At 38.0% G+C, this 22407-nt stretch overlaps 1 protein-coding gene across 5 annotated transcripts in view; it reads left to right on the top strand.

Annotated features, from left to right (window-relative positions):
• Positions 1-1556: 1556 nt before the first annotated feature.
• The window catches only part of commd10 (COMM domain containing 10), a 93686-nt gene continuing 72835 nt past the window's right edge, over positions 1557-22407 (top strand). For 3 of the 5 annotated variants that reach the window (XR_010003485.1, XR_010003484.1, XM_062972166.1), the window contains exons 1-5: positions 1558-1695; positions 4770-4860; positions 6594-6704; positions 7776-7931; positions 17830-17940. Coding sequence is in view for 3 of the 5 variants with exons in the window: in XM_062972166.1 (XP_062828236.1) it covers positions 1661-1695; positions 4770-4860; positions 6594-6704; positions 7776-7931; positions 17830-17940 (504 nt within the window). In the remaining 2 variants the exon portion in view is untranslated. Of the gene's footprint in view, positions 1696-4769; positions 4861-6593; positions 6705-7775; positions 7932-17829; positions 17941-22407 lie in introns of all 5 variants that reach the window. The other 2 variants (XM_062972167.1, XM_062972165.1) reach the window with 1 other exon arrangement.

Below are 22407 nucleotides of genomic sequence, written 5' to 3'. Positions count from 1 at the left end.
CAATCATCCCTCCACATTTACTGGGATTAAGTGCCCAGGATCTCTGTGATATAAAAACACATAAATGAAGAAATTGCTATTCTTTACATAAGAAAACATTCCTTAAGGAAGTTTCGGATCTTCTAGCACAACTCTGAGCATTGGATGGTTCAACTTGAGTGCCACAGAAAATTAAAAATCCACAAGCATGTGGACAATTTCAATAGAAAGGAGAAAACCATGAAAATGATCAAAATCTGGCTACCAGTATTTAAAAAAACCCTCCAAAATCAGGACAGTAAATAAAGAACGTGCAAAAACGGGAAATCCAGACAGGAAACAATGAGGGCCAGCTAACATCTCCCAACAAAGGATTCCCCTGGGCAGGAAGCAGCCAGGCTTTGAAGCTGCAAGGCCATTCAGTGCTAATCACGGTGGCCAATTGCAACATTCACACTGGCCTCCAACGGACAAGAGTTTTTTCTCCCACTCTGGACCTTCGACAGATATATAAACCTCACTTGCCTAGTTTCCAACAGACCTCACAACTTCTGAGGATGCCTGCCTTAGATGTGGGCAAAAGGTTAGGAGAGAATGCTTCTGGAACATGACATACAGACCGGAAAACTCACAGCAACCCAATTAAAAATTAAATGGGTAGTTGTTCAAAGAAAAGCACAGGATCGTATATTTTGGCAAGTGGTAGATTTGCTTGAAGCCCAAAGGAGTGGATCAACGACATATCGGATAGAAGAAAGGTAAAGGTAAAGGTTTCCCCTAATGTTTAGTCCAGTCGTGACCGACTCTGGGCGTTGGTGCTCATCTCCATTTCTAAGCCGAAGAGCTGGCGTTGTCCATAGACATCTCCAGGTCATGTGGCCGGCATGACTGCATGGAGCGCCGTTACCTTCCCGCTGGAGCGGTACTTATTGATCTACTCACATTTGCATGTTTTCAAACTGCTAGGTTGGCAGAAGCTGGGGCTAACAGCGGGCGCTCATTCCGCTCCCGGGATTTGAACCTGGGACCTTTTGGTCCACAAGTTCAGCAGCTCAGCGCTTTAACACACTGTGCCACCAGGGGCACCATTGGATAGGATAGGATATTTAAATTATAGTATTTTAGGTGTGAATTGTGAGGAAATGATTTTATGTCTTAGAGTGCATCTAAACTGTAGAATGAATGCAGTTCGACACTTTAACTGCCTTGGCTCAGTCTATGGGATTGTGGGATGCATAATATTACAATGTCTTTAGCCTTCTTTGCCACCTCATGAAATGCAAATCCCATGATTCCAAAGTAGAGAATGTGGGATTTTATTCAGCTGTGTGGAAAGGGTCTCAGACAACCCAGTTCGAAGAAGATACTGTGGATTATCCATCTTGGTATTCTGGGTTATAGGGCTGTGTGGAAGGGTCCCCAGTCCAATGGGTCTTGCTTGCCTCTCTTGCAATGAATGCCAATTGCTCTCGCGCGCCCCCTGCCGGGCAGGGACAGCACTTTTTTCTCCCATGCGGAAAGTCCTTGGAAATCGAGGCACAAGCTTGGGGCGGGACTAGGAGGAGGAAGGCGGGGCTCGCCAGAATACCGGAGCCGGGATTGGCTCTTCTGCGGCTGTGTTCGCTTTGCCCGCTGATTGGCTTTGGCAAAGAAGGGCGTGCTGTGATTGACGGCGGCTAAGATGGCGGCGCCCATGATTATTCCGGATACAGGAAGGTAAGACTCTCTACTCTTTTACCTTGTGGAATAGTTGCTCGTTTGTTGTTGTGGTTGTGAACTGCCTTCAAGTCACCACAACCGGTTTGGCAAATGCAGGGCATCTGTGGCTTTCTTGATTGAGTCCATCCCTCTATAGAAACGTCTTCTTCAACACAAGGGTTGTTGTATGTTTTCCGGGCTGTATGGCCATGTTCTAGAAGTATTCTCTCCTGACGTTTCGCCCACATCTGTGGCAGGCATCCTCAAAGCACCTCAAAACCTCTGAGGATGCCTGCCATAGATGTGGGCGAAACGTTAGGAGAGAATGCTTCTGGAACATGGCCATACAGCCCGGAAAACACACAACAACCCTGTGATCCCGGCTATGAAAGCCTTCGACAACACTTCTACACAAGGCTTGAGCAAACTTGGGCCCTCCCTCCAGATGTTTTGGACTTCAACTCCAGCCATTCCTAATAGCTTCAGGGTCCTTCCTTTTCCCCCTCAGGCCTGCTCTACATTGTGGAATTAATGCTGTTCGACATCATGGAAGCTATTATTATTATTATTGTGTTGTCGAAGGCTTTCATGGCCGGAATCACTGGGTTGTTATGCATTTTCCCAGCTGTATGGCCATGTTCCAGAAGCATTCTCTCCTGACATTTCTCCAGATGTGGGTGAAACGCCAGGAGATAATGCTTCTGGAACATGTCCATACAGCTCAGAAAATGCACAACGACCCTTTATTTATTTATTTATTTATTTCTGACCCGCATTTCTCCAGTGGGTGGGATTAAAAGTGGCGTACAACATATAAAATTCATGCAAATACATCCAACCACAATACATTATCAGTTAAAACATCATATCCCAATATAAAAACCCAATTTATCATATCAAATAAAACAATTTAAAAACTTACAGCAAGAACCATTTAAAGATATCTATAATCTCTGGCCACTGAGGTTATTTGTCAAATATTATCAGAATATTATCAGACTGGCAGTGCCTATTATCGTTCGTCTGGGAAGGCCTGGCTCCACAGAAAGGTTTTAATTTGTGAGCAAAAGGCCAGTACGGAGGGGGTCGATTGTGCCTCATTAGGGAGGGTGTTACAGAGCCGCGGGGCCATTCCTGAAAAGACCCTCTCTCTCTCTCTCTCTCTCTCTCTCTCTCGTTCCCACCAAACACACCTACAATGGTGGTAGGACCGAGAAAAGGGCCTCTCCTGAGGATCTCGGGGCTCGAGTGGGTTGGTAGAAGGAGATACGGTCCCTCAAGTAGGCTGAATTATAGTTTTACAAGATCTTTAGCACTCTGGGTTGGTGTCTCACTAAACAACTTTCAGGATTCCATAGCATTGAGCCATGGCAGTCAAAGTGATATCAAACTGAATTAATTCTATAGTGTGGATGCAGCTAAGGCTGTGCTCCTATGTACTTTCACACAGCAGACTATTGGCTTTCCTTCTGAGTAGTAGTGCATAAGCCTTTGCTGTTATGTTTTAGTAGCTCTGTTTTTTAGTGTTAGTAGACTATGGCCCCATCTGCACTTCCACATGAAATCCAGATTATCTGTTTTGATAACCTGGATTATATAGCAGTGTAGATCCAGCCCACATTAGGGGTTAAGGAGTTGCTTATCTCACAGACCGGGAAATCCCTATGAAATAGCAGGCAACCCTTTTCGATGCAGGCTATTGCCACATCTTTCTTTATGATAAACTTCTGCATGGCTTTTAGATTATGAGAAATGTAGGCCCCCTTCTACACTGCCATATAATCCTGATTATCGAAACAGATAATCCACATTATCTGCTTTGAACTGGATTATATGAATCTACACTGCCATATAATCCAGTTCGAAGCAGACAATCTGGATTTTATATGGCAGTGTAGAAGGGCCCAGAGAGGCAATATAATGGTTAGTACTCGCTGTCCTTTGTTTTTCTCACATGCTGTAGTTTATGTCCAGACTATCCCACAACATCTGCTTTAAACTGAATTAACTGAGTCCACACTGTGGAATTTTATTCAGCTGTGTGGAAGGGGCTTCAGTCATTTATTGCAGGTTTTTCTCAAAAGTACATCTATGGCCCCTTCCACACAGCTGAATAAAATCCCACAATATCTGCTTTGAACTGGAATATATGGCAGTGTGGACTCAGATAACGCAATTCAACGCAGATGTTGTGGGATTTTCTGCCTTGATGTTCTGGGTTATATGTCTGTGGAAGAGCCCAGAGAAGGCTTTCTCTTGTGTTACTGTGTAACACAATTTTTGTTCCAGGGTTATAAATGTCATTTCCTAAATGGTTCTACCAAAAAAGCATGGGAAAAGGTTATTCAACTCCAAAAACTTCATTGCAGTCTGCACATTGAAAGGTTAAAAATGACATGTATTCATTAAGGAAGATTACAAATGAAGTGCCTAGACTGAAGGAAATAATAGTACTACCCTCAGCCACAAAACCAAGTTTCTTGGATATAACAACTACTTTCAAAATAAGTACCACATAATTAAATATGAAATAACATTTTCAAACCAGGAACAGATTTTTTTTCAAATCCTTAAACTGTGGCCCTCCAGCTGTTTGTACCTCCAGTTCCCAGGGGCCTCTATTGCCAGCTTGTTCAATGGCGAGGAATTCTGGAGTTGGAAGCTCAAACAGCTGGAGGGCCACAGTTTGAGGATGCCTGCATTATAGGTTTGCTTGGCGAGAACACAAGAAGGTGCCTTCTCAATGGAAATGCCTTCTGCAGAAGACTAAGGTGGCCTCGTCCCTCGTTTCCTTTGCAAATAGGGAAATACATTTTTATTTAATACATTTATTTATTTAAGTTGTTAATATCTACGTTGGTGTATCTTTTTATTGGACATGTTTTATGTTAGATATATACACACACACACACAACCTTTGTAAATTTTAATTAGTTTTAAACTGTATTACAACATCATTTGAATTGTTTTTAGATTGCATGGTAATGTTTGTAACTTGCTGATTTTGGAAGCCATCTTGGGCCCCACTCTAGGAGAAAGATGGCATAGAATAAATTAAAATAAATAAATATCTTTTTGGGCTCCTTTTCCAGCATCCGAAAGGCAGTGTCCCTCATCAATGCGATAGACACAGGCAAGTTCTCTCGTCTGCTTTCCCGCATACTTCAAAAGCTTCACTTAAAGGTTTGTACAGAGAAGAACAACCACATTTTAGTATAATATTGAAGAGCTGGAAATAGCCTTGAGGTCCAGTGGAGTATATGCCTGCATGTGTTGGTTTGGTTCACCTTTCTTTCCAGAGAGTAAAGTGTAAAAAACTTCTCAAAGTAAAACCAACGCACACTATTTCAGTGAAAAATGTGGGTCAGTGGATAGCCTGTATCAAAGCAGAACAGTTTGAAAGCAGTAATCTCTAACCAGTTTGAATCTTGCACCCTCTTTAATCCTCAATTTATAGCTTTTTGTGATAACTTTTTTTATGTGATAGTGACACTTCTCCAATGGTCATGTTTTAGCCCACCACTTTGAGACTAGTTATGTTGATTTTTAGCTAAAGTTATGCATTATGACTTTTTCTTGCAATCAGCCTGGAGGAAATGATTTTTGAAAGGTTGGATTTAAAAGAAGTAAAACAAAGAATTGATGTAAAGGCTGGAAGAGTTATTGGGTCAATGTGGGTATGGTAATTCTCATGAGCAAAGGAGGCAAATGAGTCTCCACATGACAGTACCATCTCTTGGTGGTCTTTCTAATTGTGTCTGCTGAATCAGGAGTAGAATGGTTACTGTAGTCTTGGGGGAACCTGTGACCCCGCAGATGTTGTTAGACTAGCTCTCATTTGTTGCAATTATCCCGTCAGTTAAAGTAATGGATGAAGGGACTTCCAGCCTAGAAACATCTGGAGGGTCAAAGATTCCTTAACAGCTTCTTAGAGCCCTTACCATATTTTATGGGCATTATTATACCCAGAATAATGAGGAGTCTTAAAAATGCTTTGCTATGTGTTGTGTTCTACTCATTATGTATCCACCTAAAGAATAAGCATGACTTTAGATTAAATTTAAAAGGACACAAAGCAAATATTTCTTCAGATTTGGGGAGAAAATGGGAAAAAATACTGACTTCCCTTGCTCCTGTCCCCACAGAAGCTCTTTGTCGTTCATCAGAGCACTAGTTTTTGTGAGTTTCAGGTAGCTTTAGTGATACTGAATCCTCTGGAAAGGAAGTAGCTCTACTGCAGAAGCGGAACATCATCATAACTCTCTTGCTTAAAGCAGTTATTAGTCCATTATTAAACAACGCCCACAGTCAAGAAATTCTTCCTGATGTTTAGATGGAATCTCTTTTCTTGTAATTTGCATTTCTTGGATCTAGTCCCTAAAGCAGCAGAAAACAGGCTTGCTTCATCTTCTACATGGCATTCCTTCAGATAATGACTATCCCAAGATGCAGAATGATTTTATTCCAACAAGTGCATCATTCCTGCTTCTTTGCTTACATTAGAACAACTGTATGGCATTCTACTCATTTTTTCTTGTTTCAAAATATTTTATAAGCATTAGAACCCAACAGTAAAAGCTTTAACTCAGGAAGTTATTTACACCTAATATGGTTGTCAAGTTTATTAAAATGAATAAAAACTAGCAAAGTAATATAAATAAACTGAAGATGTGATCATCCCATAATTAACTCTGCATGAGAATTTTTTATTGCAACTATCAGCTGTTTTAGTACTATGTGTTGTTTATATTAGTTTTTGATATTTCTTAACTGTATATGATGTGCTTATTTTGTATTGTTTTTAGCTTCCTTGAGTACCATTTTTATGAAACAGTGGAAATGCAATCAAATAATATATATTAGCATGCATAAGTACTGTCTTTGGGGTAAATTAAAGGTTTTTTTTTAAATTTCAGGCTGAAAGTACTTTCACAGAAGAAGAAGAAGAAAAACTTCAAGCTGCATTCTTAGTAGAAAAGCAAGATCTCCATTTAGTCCTTGAAACCATAACATTTATTTTGGAACAGGTATCTTCTTTTGTCAGTGCTATATAACACTTTTGTGAGTGCTATAAATTGGTAAAATAATATATTTTATATTATAATTACTATTTATAATATATACAATCAGAGAAATTATGTTTCTTTACATTAGTATATCAGTCATATGTTTGGGAAACCTAACTTCCTTTTTCCTTATTCAAAGTTAGCTGTACTTAAAGTGTGTCAGGAGTCAAATATCACAACAACTTCACAATTATAAAGCAAAATTGTTTAGGTAGCCTTTAAAACATTTGGGGTGACTGTCTACAATTGACTAAAACTTCCATTTCAACCTGTCCGAATCCAGGAGCATCACTCTTGTGTAAAACAAGGTGCATATCTCCCACCCTCTCCCATTTTTTCAAGCTCAGGAAGTGATATAAGAAGAAGAAAAATAAATAGAAAGACTTGCATTACATACTAGATTTTAACCGTACAATTTTTTTGTAGGGCAGTTTTCAGACAATCCATTAGTAGTGCAACAAATATATACAGTAGAGTCTCACTTATCCAACACTTGCTTATCCAACGTTCTGGATTATCCAATGCATTTTTGTAGTCAATGTTTTCAATACATCGTGGTATAAATACGGTAATTACTACATAGCATTACTGCGTATTGAACTACTTTTTATGTCAAATTTGTTGTATAACATGATGTTTTGGTGCTTAATTTGTAAAATCATAACCTAATTTGATGTTTAATAGGCTTTTTCTTAATCTCTCCTTATTATCCAACATATTCGCTTATCCAACGTACTGCCGGCCCGTTTATGTTGGATACGTGAGACTCTACTGTATTTCATTATCATGCCACCAAACTTAAAGATAGCTCCTCTATTGCAGGAATATTGTATTGTCCTCAGTATTTTGATGCAAGAGACCTTAGTTTTTTTTTCCAAACTAGTGAATGATTTCATTGGTATTGTAAATGTTCTACCCTTCAATGTTATGTTCTGTATGTATTAGCTGTACAAATTAGTGGCATGATGTGACTTCTTAAATGCTGTTTTAGAGAATATATGAGTTTTCAATGACTTTTTTTTTAAAAAACAGGCTGTATACCACAATTTGAAGCCAACCATTCTGAAACAACAATTAGAGCATTTCAACTTGAATCCTGATAAAGTAGAAGTATTGGCTACTGCATGGGCTGCTTCAGGTCCAGAGGTGGTAGAAAAGTTCAGGCAGAGGATTCTGTCTCCTCATAAGGTAATTTACTACAGATTGTAAAATGAAAGAATAAGCAACATGTGCAGGACTTCTTTCCATTGGGAAGAAGAGAAAGATGGTTTAAAGTCAACAACAAATAAGCATACATTTACCAAGAACTAGGTACATACCAATGTAAAATTTTGAATTATATGATGTTTACCTTAGTTGGATACTGAAGTGTTGTTGACTGGGAGAAGTAACTTTTGAACTGTATTTATTTATATGGGGGGAAGCTTTGGCTATGGATACTGTATATGATGAGACTGTTTTGGTGAGAATTTACTATGGTAAATTGTTCAAACCTGAAAGGATGTTGCTTAGTCAGTAGAATTGGATTTAAGTGCAGCTGCTCCACATGAGAAGGAGTGGGCACATAATGAAAGCTGGCACTGATGTTGCATAAAATCCATTAATTTCTCTGGCTGTCTTTCTGTTGAATATGATGCTCAGCTGGTGTAAGCAAGTATAGCATTATATTTTTCAAATGAGATACTTAAACCATTTTTACAAGAATAGAATTATGATATTCCTATGGGCGGATTTGATTTCCGCTTGAGTTGAAGGGACCTGGGATAGAACATGTTTTGTTTAAGGTGGGATGCAGAACATAATAATTTTGGGTTGGTTCAAATGCAATGCTCAAAACCTGATTTGGCATTTGAGATCAGCTTATATGTAACACTAGACCATGCCTTAATGTGGTGTTTTTGAAGAGTCAGGCTTGAATATTTTGCCGTTTCTTCTTCCATACAGCTGGAAGGAAGAATTCATTTGAGTTTAGATTCATTTTCCATGAAAGTTGGATTATTCTTACCTATGGAACTGAGATTGCAATTTAAAAGATGTTCTAATTATAAGTTAGTTGCTTTTGAAATTGGCAATATTTTCAACCTGAAAAGTGAAACTAAACACAGGTAAATGCTTTTTCTGATTTGTGCAAAAGGAATGGAAGAATAGAGATACATGTGAACTCCATGCATTGCTTAAGTTTGTTGCACTGCACACATGTAACATTAACTTGGTTTTATGTTTACACATCAAATCAATTACAGTAGAGTCTCACTTATCCAACATAAATGGGCCCGCAGAATGTTTGATAAGCGAAAATGTTGGATAATAAGGAGGATTAAGAAAAAGCCTAATAAACATCAAATTACATTATGATTTTACAAATTAAGCACCAAAAACATCATGTTTTGCAACAAATCGACAGAAAAAGTAGTCCAAAACACAGTAATGTTATGTAGTAAGTACTGTATTTATGAATTTAGCACCAAAACATTGCAATATATTGAAAACATTGACTAAAAAAAAATTGACTACTAACAACTTGACTACAAATGAAGATAGAATTGCATAAAATGAACTTATAGTAGCAACATTGTCAGAAATTGAATCCATAAAAAGTTCAAGCCTTGCTGTCTAGAGAAACAGCTGTGGATCGGGGCGGGAGGCGAATTGTGTTGGATAATCCAGAATGTTGGATAAGCGAATGTTGGAAAAGTGAGACTCTACTGTATGTGTGATTATGTCCTGACAAACCATAGTTTGCCATTAAATTGGAAATGGAAAGCAGAAACGGAGGGTGGGGCAGATGGGCATCAGGTTTGTTCAGGAAACATGACCCAACCAATAGTTTCTTTTTTATTGCATATAACTTTATTCTCTATAGCACCCCATCTCATTTTAATTGGCTGTCAGTGCATTGAATGTTTACGGTTCTTGTTCATGTATAATTAAATGTACACATGAGATGAATGGGTAAGTGAGGTGGGAGAAGCTAGACAGTACTAAAACCTATGGCCATAAAAAAGAGAAACTCTGTATAGTTAAAAGTATAATTAAGATGATAAATGGGTTAAGCTTGGAAACGTGTAAGCAAAATGAAAGCGGCTTTAATGGCACACCTTACAATTTATCTGTCCTTGTGTACCTCTTATAGGATGCATTACCTGGGAGACACTCTCAAAAAGACAGTTAATATAGTAGGCTAAAGGGGGAAACTCTGCATGGCCCAGCTTCTCTACCCTACATGATCGAAGGGGAGTAATGAGCATCTTGAATTGTGGTAGAAAATATGTATCCTTTGACAGCAGGATCTAGGTTTGAGGATGAATTGTACGAAACCTTCTTAAGCAGTTGGAGAGGGTTGTTATTTGAAGGAAGGAGGCTGGACTACCTTAGAAATATTGCTGTGAAGACCCCAACAGTAGTAAGACACTTGTTTGCCTGGATGGCACTTCCATGTGTGTTTAATCTTACTGCCTCTGCCATGCTTCCACTTGTTTGTGTTAGAGATGCTGGCAAGCGGTTGACTAACTCTTTACCATTATCTCAGCTTTGGAAATGGAGCATAAGTCCAGTGGCGGAAGGAGAGGAAGGAAAGGTGGTAGGGCAAAAAAGAATATAGGTTTGAATTGCATCAGGATAGGAACCTAGAGGATGGGGATTTCAGAAATTGGAAAAAGGGAGCCAAGAAAAGAATGCATTCGGAGATTCTGAGAGAGGCTTAGAGGCAGGAAATACATCCCCAGGTCTGTGTAGGTCTGTTCTCATTTGTACCATATTCAGGTAGGTATGCACTACCTCACAATTACATCCATGTATTATGAGGGTTGGGGAATTGGGCAATGACAATTACTGGCTACAGGCATCAATGTCAATAGTGAACATAAATTAAAATCTGCCTGCCCGTAAGTTCTTTTTTTTTTTTGGTTGGAACTGTACATTAGTAGCTGCCCTTAAATTAATTGGAAGAAATTTCACAGCCTGAGTGTTCACATTATAAGGTTGATTAGAGACTCTGGAAATGCCAGAAGTGGCAGAACTATTAGAGGTGGCTCCAGATACGTTCAACAGACTAATTTAGAAACGGATTCTAAATTTTCTTTTCTGTCTCATTCATGTCTAGTGGTGACATCACAAGGGACTGGTATTGCAAAACTGATAGTTCATTATGTGGGAGATCAATATGAGATTTATTACCATGCTTTAGCTTCTGGTTGTTCTCTTCTCATTTTTCATTTCTTTTTGGTAGTTGTAATACTACTGTGTCAGCAAGTCTTTATTCTGAAGGCAAGTATTTATTTATTGCCAAAGATGGCTATTTTTTTCTTTCCCTTTTTTAAACACTGGCAAAAACATACTCCTCACAAGTTGACCTGAGTTAGCTTGACACTCTGAGTAAAAATTCACAAAGGTTGACTACATGAAAGCAGACCATATTCTGTGACTGTGTTTCAAACTCTGAAAGTAGCGGGGGATTGGTTCTGTGTTTTTCTCATGGCTGTTTTTATATCATGAATTCTAAAGCTGCAGTTTTCAAACCCTTTTCTCTTTCTCCTCTGGTTTTGTGCAGGCACCAGGAAGCCTAGTTATTCCTGATGTGGGATACTTTTGTGGGTCTTTTGATGTACAACAGTCACTAAAGTACTGTGGCTTATCTGAGCAGTTGTATTATATTAAATCTGGATCCCATCCTAACTGGGACAGACTTGCATAGATCATTTGTAGCAGTTCTGGTGTAAAGTTGTAGTGCACACCTGAAGGGCAGCAGGTTGGAGAATACAGCTCTATACTGAGTAAGTAAGTAAAACTTTATTTATATACCGCCTTCTCTCCCCGAAGGGACTCAGGGCGGTTTACAAGCATAAAAACAGCAACATACATTACAAGCAACATAATGCACTCATTATTAAACAAAATCAAAGACCCTATACAACTCGTAAAACAGTGAAGACCATAAGAAACAATCACAACAACCAGAAGGAACAAGGATACATAATCAGATGGGTTGACATCTGATACTAACAGCGTATTCATTTCTTTAGTACAGATTCTTGTGTAGTCAAAATAGCACTGTCTGTGTAAGACAAAGGTATATGTAGGCTAGAAGGATTTTCCAAAATTTGCGGAAAAGTACTTTAAGCAAAAAAACTCCAGGGGGTATTTTATTTATTTATTTAAGAAATGTATATCCTGTATTTCCCCACTCAAGGGTCCAAGGCAGCTTACAGCCAATAAAATATACAATATGTAAGTTTAAAGCAAGTTAAAACATAAATATCAGACATGTTGTAAACTCTATTAAAGTTCAATAAAATAAATTATACTAACCCTATCATATAAAACAAACCCATAGGCCTTCCTAGCCATTTAGTATCTTTGAATTATGATCCCCCAAAGGCTTCCCTGAACAAGAAGGTTTTAAGGCACTTTCAAAATGTTAGTAGAGAGGATACAGATCTAATATCATCTGGCAGGGTACCCCAGAGGGAGAGAGCTACTCCTGAAAAGGACCTCTCTCTTGTACTCTTCAGATGTAGAGTGTTTTGGCTGTTAGAGGATACTAACAATTCCCTACAGGACTTAATAATTCCCCACTGGACCTAAGAGATCTCCTCAGGGTATACCGAGGAACCCTGTCTCTCAAGTAATCTAGACCAATGCCGTGTAGGGCTTTAAAGACCAACATCAGCACATTGAATCGGGCCTGGAAACTAATAGGGAGCCAGTGCAGCTGTTTAAGGAGTGGTGTGGTGTGTTCTCTTTTGTTCGCTTCCAACAACAGCCTAGCTGCTGATCCTTGACCGAATCGGAGTTTCCGAACCGTTTTCAAAGGCAGCCCCACGTATTGGAATACGACTTATACCTGATTATCTATGTCAGGAATGGATAAGATAAAGCCTTCCAGAAATTGCTGTACTTGAACTCCTAGCATTCCTCACCATTGGCTATCCTGACTGTGGCTCATAGGAGTTTCCATCCAACAACATTGGTAGAGCCACTAAATTCTCTACCCATTCTGTATTCTCAACAAATTCTACCTGTTTGTCTGCCCGTGGTACAAAAATACTTTTAATAAATTAACTGAGTGGTTTGAGAGACATTCAACACTGAGTCTATTGAGAAATGTGATAAGTAAGAATTCCTTGGAAGACCAACATGGTTTTGAGAAGAGCCCTTTTGCTGAGAATAAGAAAAGTTTGTTGGAGAGTAGATGGTTTGTAGCTTCCAATATTGTTTCTGGCAGTGTGCTCTTTCAAGAGCTAACAACCACAGTCAGGAAAAAGATCCTCATGCTCTAATGTTTAATGGTGCATAGCTTCCTCTCTTGCCTGGATTTCCATTGTTAAAATGATGTTGGTTTTTGTCACCTTATTATTTCAGAGACAGTTTTAACACAGCTGTAAATTGGGTTAAGTTCACTTTTGAATGCCGAGGATAACTTGTCATTTTGCTCTGATTTCTTCACTTATTGTCTTATTTCCATTCTGGGGGAAACACACCTTGTTACTTGGACTTAGGACACATGGCAAATCTTTGATTTCTGTGTCACCAATTGAGAACACGAATAAGAAATGTCTGTTAATGTGACTTCTTTGTCATGAAAGCAAATATACCAGCAGCTGATTCCTTCTTCAACATGTTGTATTCCATTGAGATCATTATGTGGAGGGGTTATTCCTCCCATAGGTTGTAGTTATGAATTCCCCTTATTCTCCAATATTCATTAGGACAACAGTAAAAATGCATAAATGAAGCGCAGTTTTATTTTCCATGCATTGCTGGAAACCAAACCAGCATTGCACTTGGTCAGTTTGGAGAGCTTAATTTAAGCTGAGCTTATTTCTGACTAGTTAGGCCCTGATTGAAGAGTGTTTCTGGGTGAAGTATGGGTGTCTACACAAAAAGCAGAATAACTAAAATACTTTAGAATTCTTTAATTTCTAGATAGCACAGTTTTTGCTGAATTGGATTGTCACTGCTCTCAAGACTGAGGGTTGAATTAGCCCTGGCATGTTACAGCACTGAAGGCATAAAATACAGCACAAGAGTTCAGGAACGTTCACTTTTTAAAATGTATTTTTTGTGAAATGTAATGTTGATGTCTGGTGTTGGTTCTTTCTGTCATTTCTCCCTTTTCTCTTTTTCTAAATGCTAGGGGCAGTTTTTTTCAGTGCACTGGCCATCTGATAACAGTGATACTTAACATTTGCGCAATGGTTTCATTTGCTTAGAAAGATTCCCAACTGCAGTCCTAACAAATCTGTATGATAAACTATTATTACAATTCCCTGTCTTGCATGGTACTAAGAGATTGTGGAATGTCTTATGCCATTTGGTAAGTTCATAAAAGAGTTGGGTTTTGAACTAGGGGCAACCTGATTTGAAATTCTGTCTGTCAGCTGCTGTGCTACATACATTGCTTGGTGAGCTTATTACCTGAGATAGCAGGCCATTTCTCAATAAAAGAAGATACAGTGTGCGCTGCTGTAATGAAAATGGTTCATGGGGTAGAGCTTTGGAAGAGGGACAGGATGTATTTTTCTCATTTTTCCAGTCACTGATCTTTATGACATTGTATAAGTTAATTTAAAAGGGACTTTCTCTGTTATCATCCACAGATGCATTTTTTGGGTGCAGAGTTCTTAAACTTCTTTTATTTAGAAATGGGTGGGTTATGTTATGTCCTCAGAAAGGAGCCTTGTGTCTTAGTGTGGGGGTCTTGCAGAAAGTGGGATGTTGGCCAATTTTGGCCAGACTGCCTAGCATCTGGTAATTAGAATTCTTCCAAAGAGTACTGGCCTTGGTTTGATCTTGCTAGACACTTGTGCTCTTAAGCAAAAGTACATACTTAGAATAGTTTGACTATTGAAGTGATTGTGAACATGCATATATGCTTGGTTTGGAAACTTAAAACACATCATTGGTGTATAGGGATTCTTCCCTCTGCTATAGTAGGTAATCCTTAAAGCTTCCCACTATCAGATAGTTGTGGGTTCAGGGAAACAATATCAAGCTTTGTAATTATGCTTTTAAAAAACTAACCTTAGACCTTGTTCCTCGTAAATAATTCAGTCCATGTAACAATATCTGTTTACCATCTTACAAAAGTGATCCATATAAAATAACTTAAGGCTTAATTCTTAATTCTCAGCATGTCTTAAGTAATCCACTTTTCTATGCCTGCATACCTTGTCCCATTTTATTATGGCCATATATCATGTACTCTAAGCAGTCAGAATTGGATGGACTCTATTATATTCAATCTTCCTTTCAATAAAATAAATAGGTAAGCTACTCTGAAGCCCCTGGCAGGGTATGGCACATTAATCAAAGATTCTGAAAGCATAGCAATACTTCTAGAAATGAGGGTGGAGATGGGGGAGGGAAGGCCGCCTAAATTGCATTGCAGTGTAAGACTGTTCAATCTATGAAAAGGTTACTTGCCTTTTCCTTTGCTTGTTAACCCTACTGAACTGTAGTATAGTTTGTGAGATTGTTCAATTACTTCTGTGTTCCTTCTTTTTAAAAAAATCCTACAAATTAAATCTAAAACTTGCTTTCATTTTTGTTCTTAGTACAAATGTGATGACATAAGCATGTCACAGAGAAAATACAATGGTGAAGCAAATTACTATATTTCCTGCATCCCCATATTATGTGGTAGCATTGCATCACAGCATTGCATGAGGAGGTGTAATTTGGAAAGAAAGCTGGCCTGGTGGAATTTTGAACATGCACAAAATTACCTATACCTCACAAAAGGATCTAGTTATTATTTATTTAGTTTTGCGTGGAATTACTGCCTTTTGCAAAGTATATCAGTTTTTGTGAGTGGATATTTTGCACTCTCTTAGTGACATATGGGAAAGGGTTGTATAATGTGTGCCATGCGTTCAAGTTCTCATTTTCAGTTCCTGACATCTCTACATAGAACTGGAATAGACACTTGTTGAAAGCCTCCCAGGGCCAGTTAGTGTAAATGAGGAAACCCCATCTCATGGGCCACTTTAGGCCCACCAAGCAGGCCCATCCATCATGTGGAAACTTGGGACATGTTCCTGCCTTTAGCTAAAAATGATAAATCCAGTATTGTAGACCTGTTTATCAACTCTATCCCAAACACTGGAAAAATCAGAACTCTTCATGCTGTAAATATCATTCTCATGTACAACATTTAAATTGGTACGCCATATGGTGTTCCTGTGTGGTTGTTCCTAGTGGAAGTCACACATCTAAACAAATGTGATATATGAAAGAAAATATTTATAAAGAACCCAGCTTTCAATATTTGATAAAAATAGAATTGTAGAACAGTTTGACCATAAGGAGCAGATCGTCTATGTAGTGAGAAAAAGTGGGATATAAATGAACACAATAATAATGATAACACAAGGCTATAGAATATTTTATACTACCAAACCATTCCTTAGAATTTAGCTCACCTTGGAAAATAGAGGTTGCTGCATTACAAACCCCCCCCCCCCCCCCAAGATTGGGTGGTACTGATCTTTGCCTTTTTCATATAGTGAATATTGTCTAATGGCTGAAATTCCAGTGACTATACAGAACTTTCTATCCTTACTCGTTTTCCCTTTCTAAATTTTACAGCATTTCATATATTGTAAATGCTTGCAGCCCCAAGAAAGAAGCAAGTAATAGCATATAAGAACACTAATGTAGAAATAAGTATCCTTGGAAAGCCAGCATGCTCATCTAGTGATTTGAGCACTGGACTACATTTCTGGAGACCAGGCTTCTACACCCCACTTGTCTGTGAAAATGCACAGGGTGACACTCCTTCACTCTCTCTATCTCTATGGAAGGCAAAGGCAAACTCCCTTTGAACAAATTTTGACAAGAAAACTCCATGATAGGTTCACCTTATTGTTGCCATAGGTCTGAAATGACTTGAAAGCACACACAACCACCATCACATCGAATGTGCTGTACCTGGAGTATCTTTTGAGTGTATTTGAAAACATCAGTTAATTGACATGATTGCAGCCAGATTGTTAACTGGGTTTGCTGCAGAGGCTTTCCTTGTTGCAGCAACCCCACTTGCTGTTGATGTGTTTTTGGGCACTGTTCAGAGTGCTGGTAATGATCTATAATGCCCTATGTGAGTCTTTTATGAGCCTATATGAGATCTTCTAGGGAGGCCCTTCTTTCTGACGACCAGAGTCACAAGTACATCTGCTAACAACGAAAATGAGGATCTTCTTAGTGGCTGTTCTCAGGGTCTGTAGTTCCCTTTCCAAAGAGGTTGAACTAGCACATTTCTTGCTATTTTTTTTTCCAAAGGAAAGTGGATATTTTGTATCAGTTGTTCTTTGAAGACGGATGACTTAAAAGGACTGAGCCCTGCACAAGTTGCTGGATTTTCTTTTTTTTTGATAGCTATGTCTTTTCAATTTTTTGATAATTAAATTAATTTTTATATTTTGCATGCTTTGGATTTTTAAACAATAGTTGTTTAATATATATATTGGAAGCTAGGTTGAATCCTGAACTGAGAAAAAGGTTGGAAATAATAATACTAATAGAAAATTCTGGAGGTGACAAAGATCTTGTTATACTCTTTTCTTTGAAATATTTGGTCAAAAGGTGTGGTATATTCTAGTTTTTAAAAATCAATCATTGTAAATAAAATTTGTCTCACTGGTACATTTGGAAAACAATACTTTTTCAAATTTATGTGTAACTTTAAAAAGCTGAAAAATCAGCATGCCCTATGTTTTTGTTACTAACTTAATGTTTTCAACATAGACACTTCATTTATGGCTGTGGTGTTAATACCTTTACGATCTAAGAGCTAGCAAACATCCATGGGTTTCATCACACTAACATACTTGGAACATCTTTGTAATTTACTCTTATGACTTTGGTGATTGCCCTGTAATAGTATCTGCTATTTATCAAGGTTGTAACATTAAATCAAAGGAAGAATGCAGACTTTGCAGAGAGCCTGCTTCTTAGCAGTTTCTAGACAGGATGTATTTGCTCACATCATCCCTTTGCCATCACACAAGCAGTTTTACAAACTAAAATATTATTTTGCTTTATTGTCACTTCTGGTTTATTTTGTGTATGCATTTGTGTTTTATAGCTTGATTCAGTTGGATGGCAGCTTAACCTTCAGATGGCTCAGTCCACCCAAGCCAAGCAAAAATCTCCTAAAGCTGTATTAGAACTTGGAATAACCAATGAAGACTCAAAGGTAAGAAGCTTTGGCCACATCCTTTTCTAAAAGTCACTGCTGTGCTCCAACTGCTGAATAAGTTTGTATCAGTTTTCAGACAAAAAGTAAAGGTAGCCATGACAGTCATCAGAAAAATCTCCAAATCCTGCTTTCAGTGCAATACGTTTATTAGGTCAACTTGAAGGTCACAAAAATGAAGGATTCTTAATATGGATTTGTTGAATTATGTGAGGGGAAGTCATAGGGAGGAGGGAGCAAGCTTGTTTGCTGCTGCCCTGCAGACTAGGACGCGGAACAATGGCTTCAAACTACAGGAAAGGAGATTCCACCTGAACATCAGGAAGAACTTCCTCACTGTGAGAGCTGTTTGACAGTGGAACTCTCTCCCCTGAACTGTGGTGGAGGCTCCTTCTTTGGAGACTTTTAAGCAGAGGCTGGATGGCTACCTGTCGGGGGTGCTTTGAATGAGATTTTCCTGCTTCTTGCAGGGGGTTGGACTGGATGGCCCATGAGGTCTCTTCCAGTTCTATGATTCTATGATTCAGGTATTACTTGTAAGAAGCAAGGGTCAAATCGCCTTTGGGGTTATTTTCTACTAAAGGCCCTTCCACACAGCCCTATAACCCAGACTATCAAGGCAGAAAATCCCACAATATCTGCTTTGAACTGTGTTATCTGAGTCCACACTGCCATATATTCCAGTTCAAAGCACCTAATGTGGGATTTTATTCAGCCGTGTATAAGGGGCCTAAGATAACATTGTCCTGCTAAATGTGATGGATTTCACGAATCTTGTGTGGCAAACACTTCTCTTTTTTCTTTATACAATGCTGGAATGCCCAATATTGTTGACTTCTTCAAACAATTAAAGTTGAGATCAAGGATGTTTAATCTTCAGTCTGAGGCTAGTTGGTACTTGATGAAGGACCACCTGAGACAGAGAGGCTTCTGTATTCAAGGAGGTTCTCAATGCATTTCTAAACTGGGATTGACTTAGCCTTCACATATGAATAAATTTCTCCCGATTGTCATAATACACTAGTGCAGAGGGACATTGGAGAGGGTGAAGCTTGCGTTCTCCCCAACCTTGCATGTTTCTTTCTAATTAGTCAGGCCACCTGGATAAGTTTTCAGTGGTTCTTGTATTTTTAGAAGGTTGAATAGTGAATAGGTGAGCTTTCATTAAAATACTCTTTTTCTCATTTGACTTGTATACCCACTTCAGTTTAAATTACGCTATACACACAACATACTGTGACTGTTGAATTCTGACAGTTGAATGACAGTCCAAATAGGGACAGAGCTTCTAAGAGGCATTTGAGACATCACTTCAGATACCCTTAAGAGCAGTGGTTCTCAACTTGTGGGTCCCCAGGTGTTTTGGCCTACAACTGACCCCAGCCAGTTTACCAGATTGCTGAGAGTTGAAGGCCAAAACAGCTGGGAACCCACAGGTTGAGAACCACTGCTTTAGAAAAAGAAGCACCACAGTTATAGAAGTAATCAAGAACAAACTTTTATGTACATTTAGTGTGTGAATGTGTCTGATGGTTTAGTCATGAAAGCACCTGTACTTAAAAGACTATCATTCAATCCAATCTCTAGGTGCTAAGCAATCCAACTTATGACATAAAGCCAACACTTTTGAAGTATATCTAAAGCATAAAACTGGATGTTATCAATAGATCAATAAGGAATAACTCTTTCTGTGTGACCTGTAGAGAGAAGGTTATTGGGAGTTAACAAATTGCACTTACATTTCCTTACTGCAGTGTAGCATATTCTCAGGGCTATGTCAAAAGAGAACAGGCGGCAGGATTTTTAAAATGTAGTCACTATCATAATCACGATATCTGGGGAAGCCATACATTCAAAATCTCCTCAAGGTTAAGGATCAAATAATCACAGTGGAAAAGGACATCAAGCTGAAACAGCAGTGTTAAAACTCAAGAAGCCTTTCCATCACAATTTTCCATAGGATCTTCTGAGAAAGAGCCCAGTGCTCTTTCTGAAAGTGGGACATGGTTGGTGGCAAGTACAGATTTTACTTGAACAGGAAATCAAGCCAAAACACGTAAATCTGTGATGTTACATTCACGCAGCTCTTCCTTTGAGGATGTGTTTTTGATTTTTATTTACAAAATTTAGCAATATGTTTTGAAGATCTTATTAACATTAAGGATTCATTGCAACTTGAATGATTATAAAACGGACTGAAACAAAGATATAGTGTGAAAGCTTTTTGGAAAGTATATCATCTCAGGAAACAATGGTTACTTTGAGGAGTAAATAAAAACTTGATGAAAACATTTATGCCTTTCTTCCTCTAAACCCACTATTTGTTGTCTTTGGGACTTTTCTCATTTTTCTGAACCCCACAAAGCAGCCACAAGAAATATAGTAATAATTGAAGTCTGACTATTCAACGATCTAATGTTCTTTGCTGTTATTCACTAGAGGGCAGTAGAGATTTGTCAAATAACTGTATTTTTGCTTAAATGTTCAATACTTTTTCACATAACATTGTTGAATCAATGGTGGGAGCAAGTAGATGTAGGGAATTATTTTACCTTTTTATTCGGGCTACAACAATACAGTAGATATATAATTATTTGAACACGTCAGTGCTTTTTAAATCAGTGTACAAATGAAAATGACTCTTTTCTCAGAAACATTTGTATTTGGGTGTTTTAAATGGATGTCTGGGGAAAATACTTTACAGTGTGAAATGTGTTGGTAATAGGAAGACCATTGCCCTGGTTTAAGGATCCCCAACAGATTGCATCCTGTGGGACCTTTTATTAGTTTGAACACCTCCCTCTTAAGAAGTTAAAGTCAATGAAAAAAAAAGCAAAAGAAAAATGAAGTGCATGACCACTTGCTTATTGTTCCCAGATGTAAAACAAAAAAGTGATGTATGCACATAGCAAAGGGCAGTGTGTGCATACTACAGGTTTTTATGCTGCCTCAGCCACAGACCTTTCCACTGTGGAAAGGCAATCTGTTGTTCATCTTTGAAAACAGCTTGTCTCTGGGACTGGAAATCATTACAAAACATATAGTAAGCAAAACTCTTATCCTTTTCAATCAGAGTAGTAGGACATAAATGCTGGAAATTGTTGAGTAAGTTTTCATAGTTTTTATATATGAGTTTTTATGTTTGAACATTAAATTAGACATCTTTTGTCCATGGGAAAGGATTGAAGTATGTAATCTGGTAAGGTTAATGTTGTTCCATTAGAAATGCTGAATACAGTAGAGTCTCACTTACCCAAGCTAAACGGGCCAGCAGAAGCTTGGATAAGTGAATATCTTGGATAATAAGGAGGGATTAAGGAAAAGCCTATTAAACATCAAATTAGGTTATGATTTTACAAATTAAGCACCAAAACATCATGTTATACAACAAATTTGACAGAAAAAGCAGTTCAATATGCAGTAATGTTATGTTGTAATTACTGTATTTACGAATTTAGCACCAAAATATTACGATATATTGAAAACATTGACTACAAAAATGGTTTGGATAATCCAGAAACTTGGATAAGCGAGACTCTACTGTACTTAGAAAACAAGCAAGCACCCCAATTTCATTTTTCCCTTACTGCCTATTCCTTCCCTCTTCTTCTCTTTAACATAGAGAAAATTATTCTTTTTATGGTCAGCTTCCCCTCAGCCTACCTTATGTGTTGCGTCCAATTCGATAACTATTGATGTGGTTATAGGAAGGGAAATTTACTCAATCATGGCCTAATTGTTGGTAAATTGTATGTCATCCTTTGTCCAAAAGACTCTATGCTAATCTCTTAATCATAAAATTTAGCCTGCAGTACATCAGTTGTTTTTCTCAGAGCCATTCTGTTGCTAGAGAAAAAAAAATAACTTTGAAGCTTAAGATATTTCTTGTTGGGAAAAAAAATCCTGATGCAGTATTGATCTACAACTATGACATGAGGCAGATATAAGGGAATGAATTAAATGCAATGTGCCTGCTGTTAGAATGAAAACTGTAGTTTGAATACTTGTGTCATTATGCTAGGATTCTTAGCTTGTCTTTAAGGATTATTTTGCATTATAGTGTTGTGATCAGAAAAGATACATTGCTGCCTAAATCTAGTGATGATTGATGACTGATGAATAAAGATTTTGGTTAATTCACAGCTAAAAAATTGGCACAGTAGCAATAGGTATAAAAATGCTCCATTTTGATTGGGGTTATATTTAATCTGTCTTTCTTGAGAATGCTACCATGAAATCACCTTGACAATAAAGAATAATTTGTCTTGTAGTAAATTGGATTAGGCACTGGTTCCAGTGGGTGCTTTTTTGTAGAAAGAGTTTCAAAATTGAACGAAAATAGGACATTGTGATACAAATCTTTCAGAAGAAGATCTATCTATCTAGATATCAAAAACTTTTAGTTATTTTTATTCTAGATACTCTTACTGTTTCATTTATTATTTGTGCAAAAGTATTGATTTTAAT

The sequence above is a fragment of the Anolis carolinensis genome, chromosome 2 (genome assembly GCF_035594765.1).
Source record: "Anolis carolinensis isolate JA03-04 chromosome 2, rAnoCar3.1.pri, whole genome shotgun sequence".
Lineage (NCBI taxonomy): Eukaryota > Metazoa > Chordata > Lepidosauria > Squamata > Dactyloidae > Anolis > Anolis carolinensis.
This window is presented reverse-complemented; position numbering and strand designations above follow the sequence as displayed.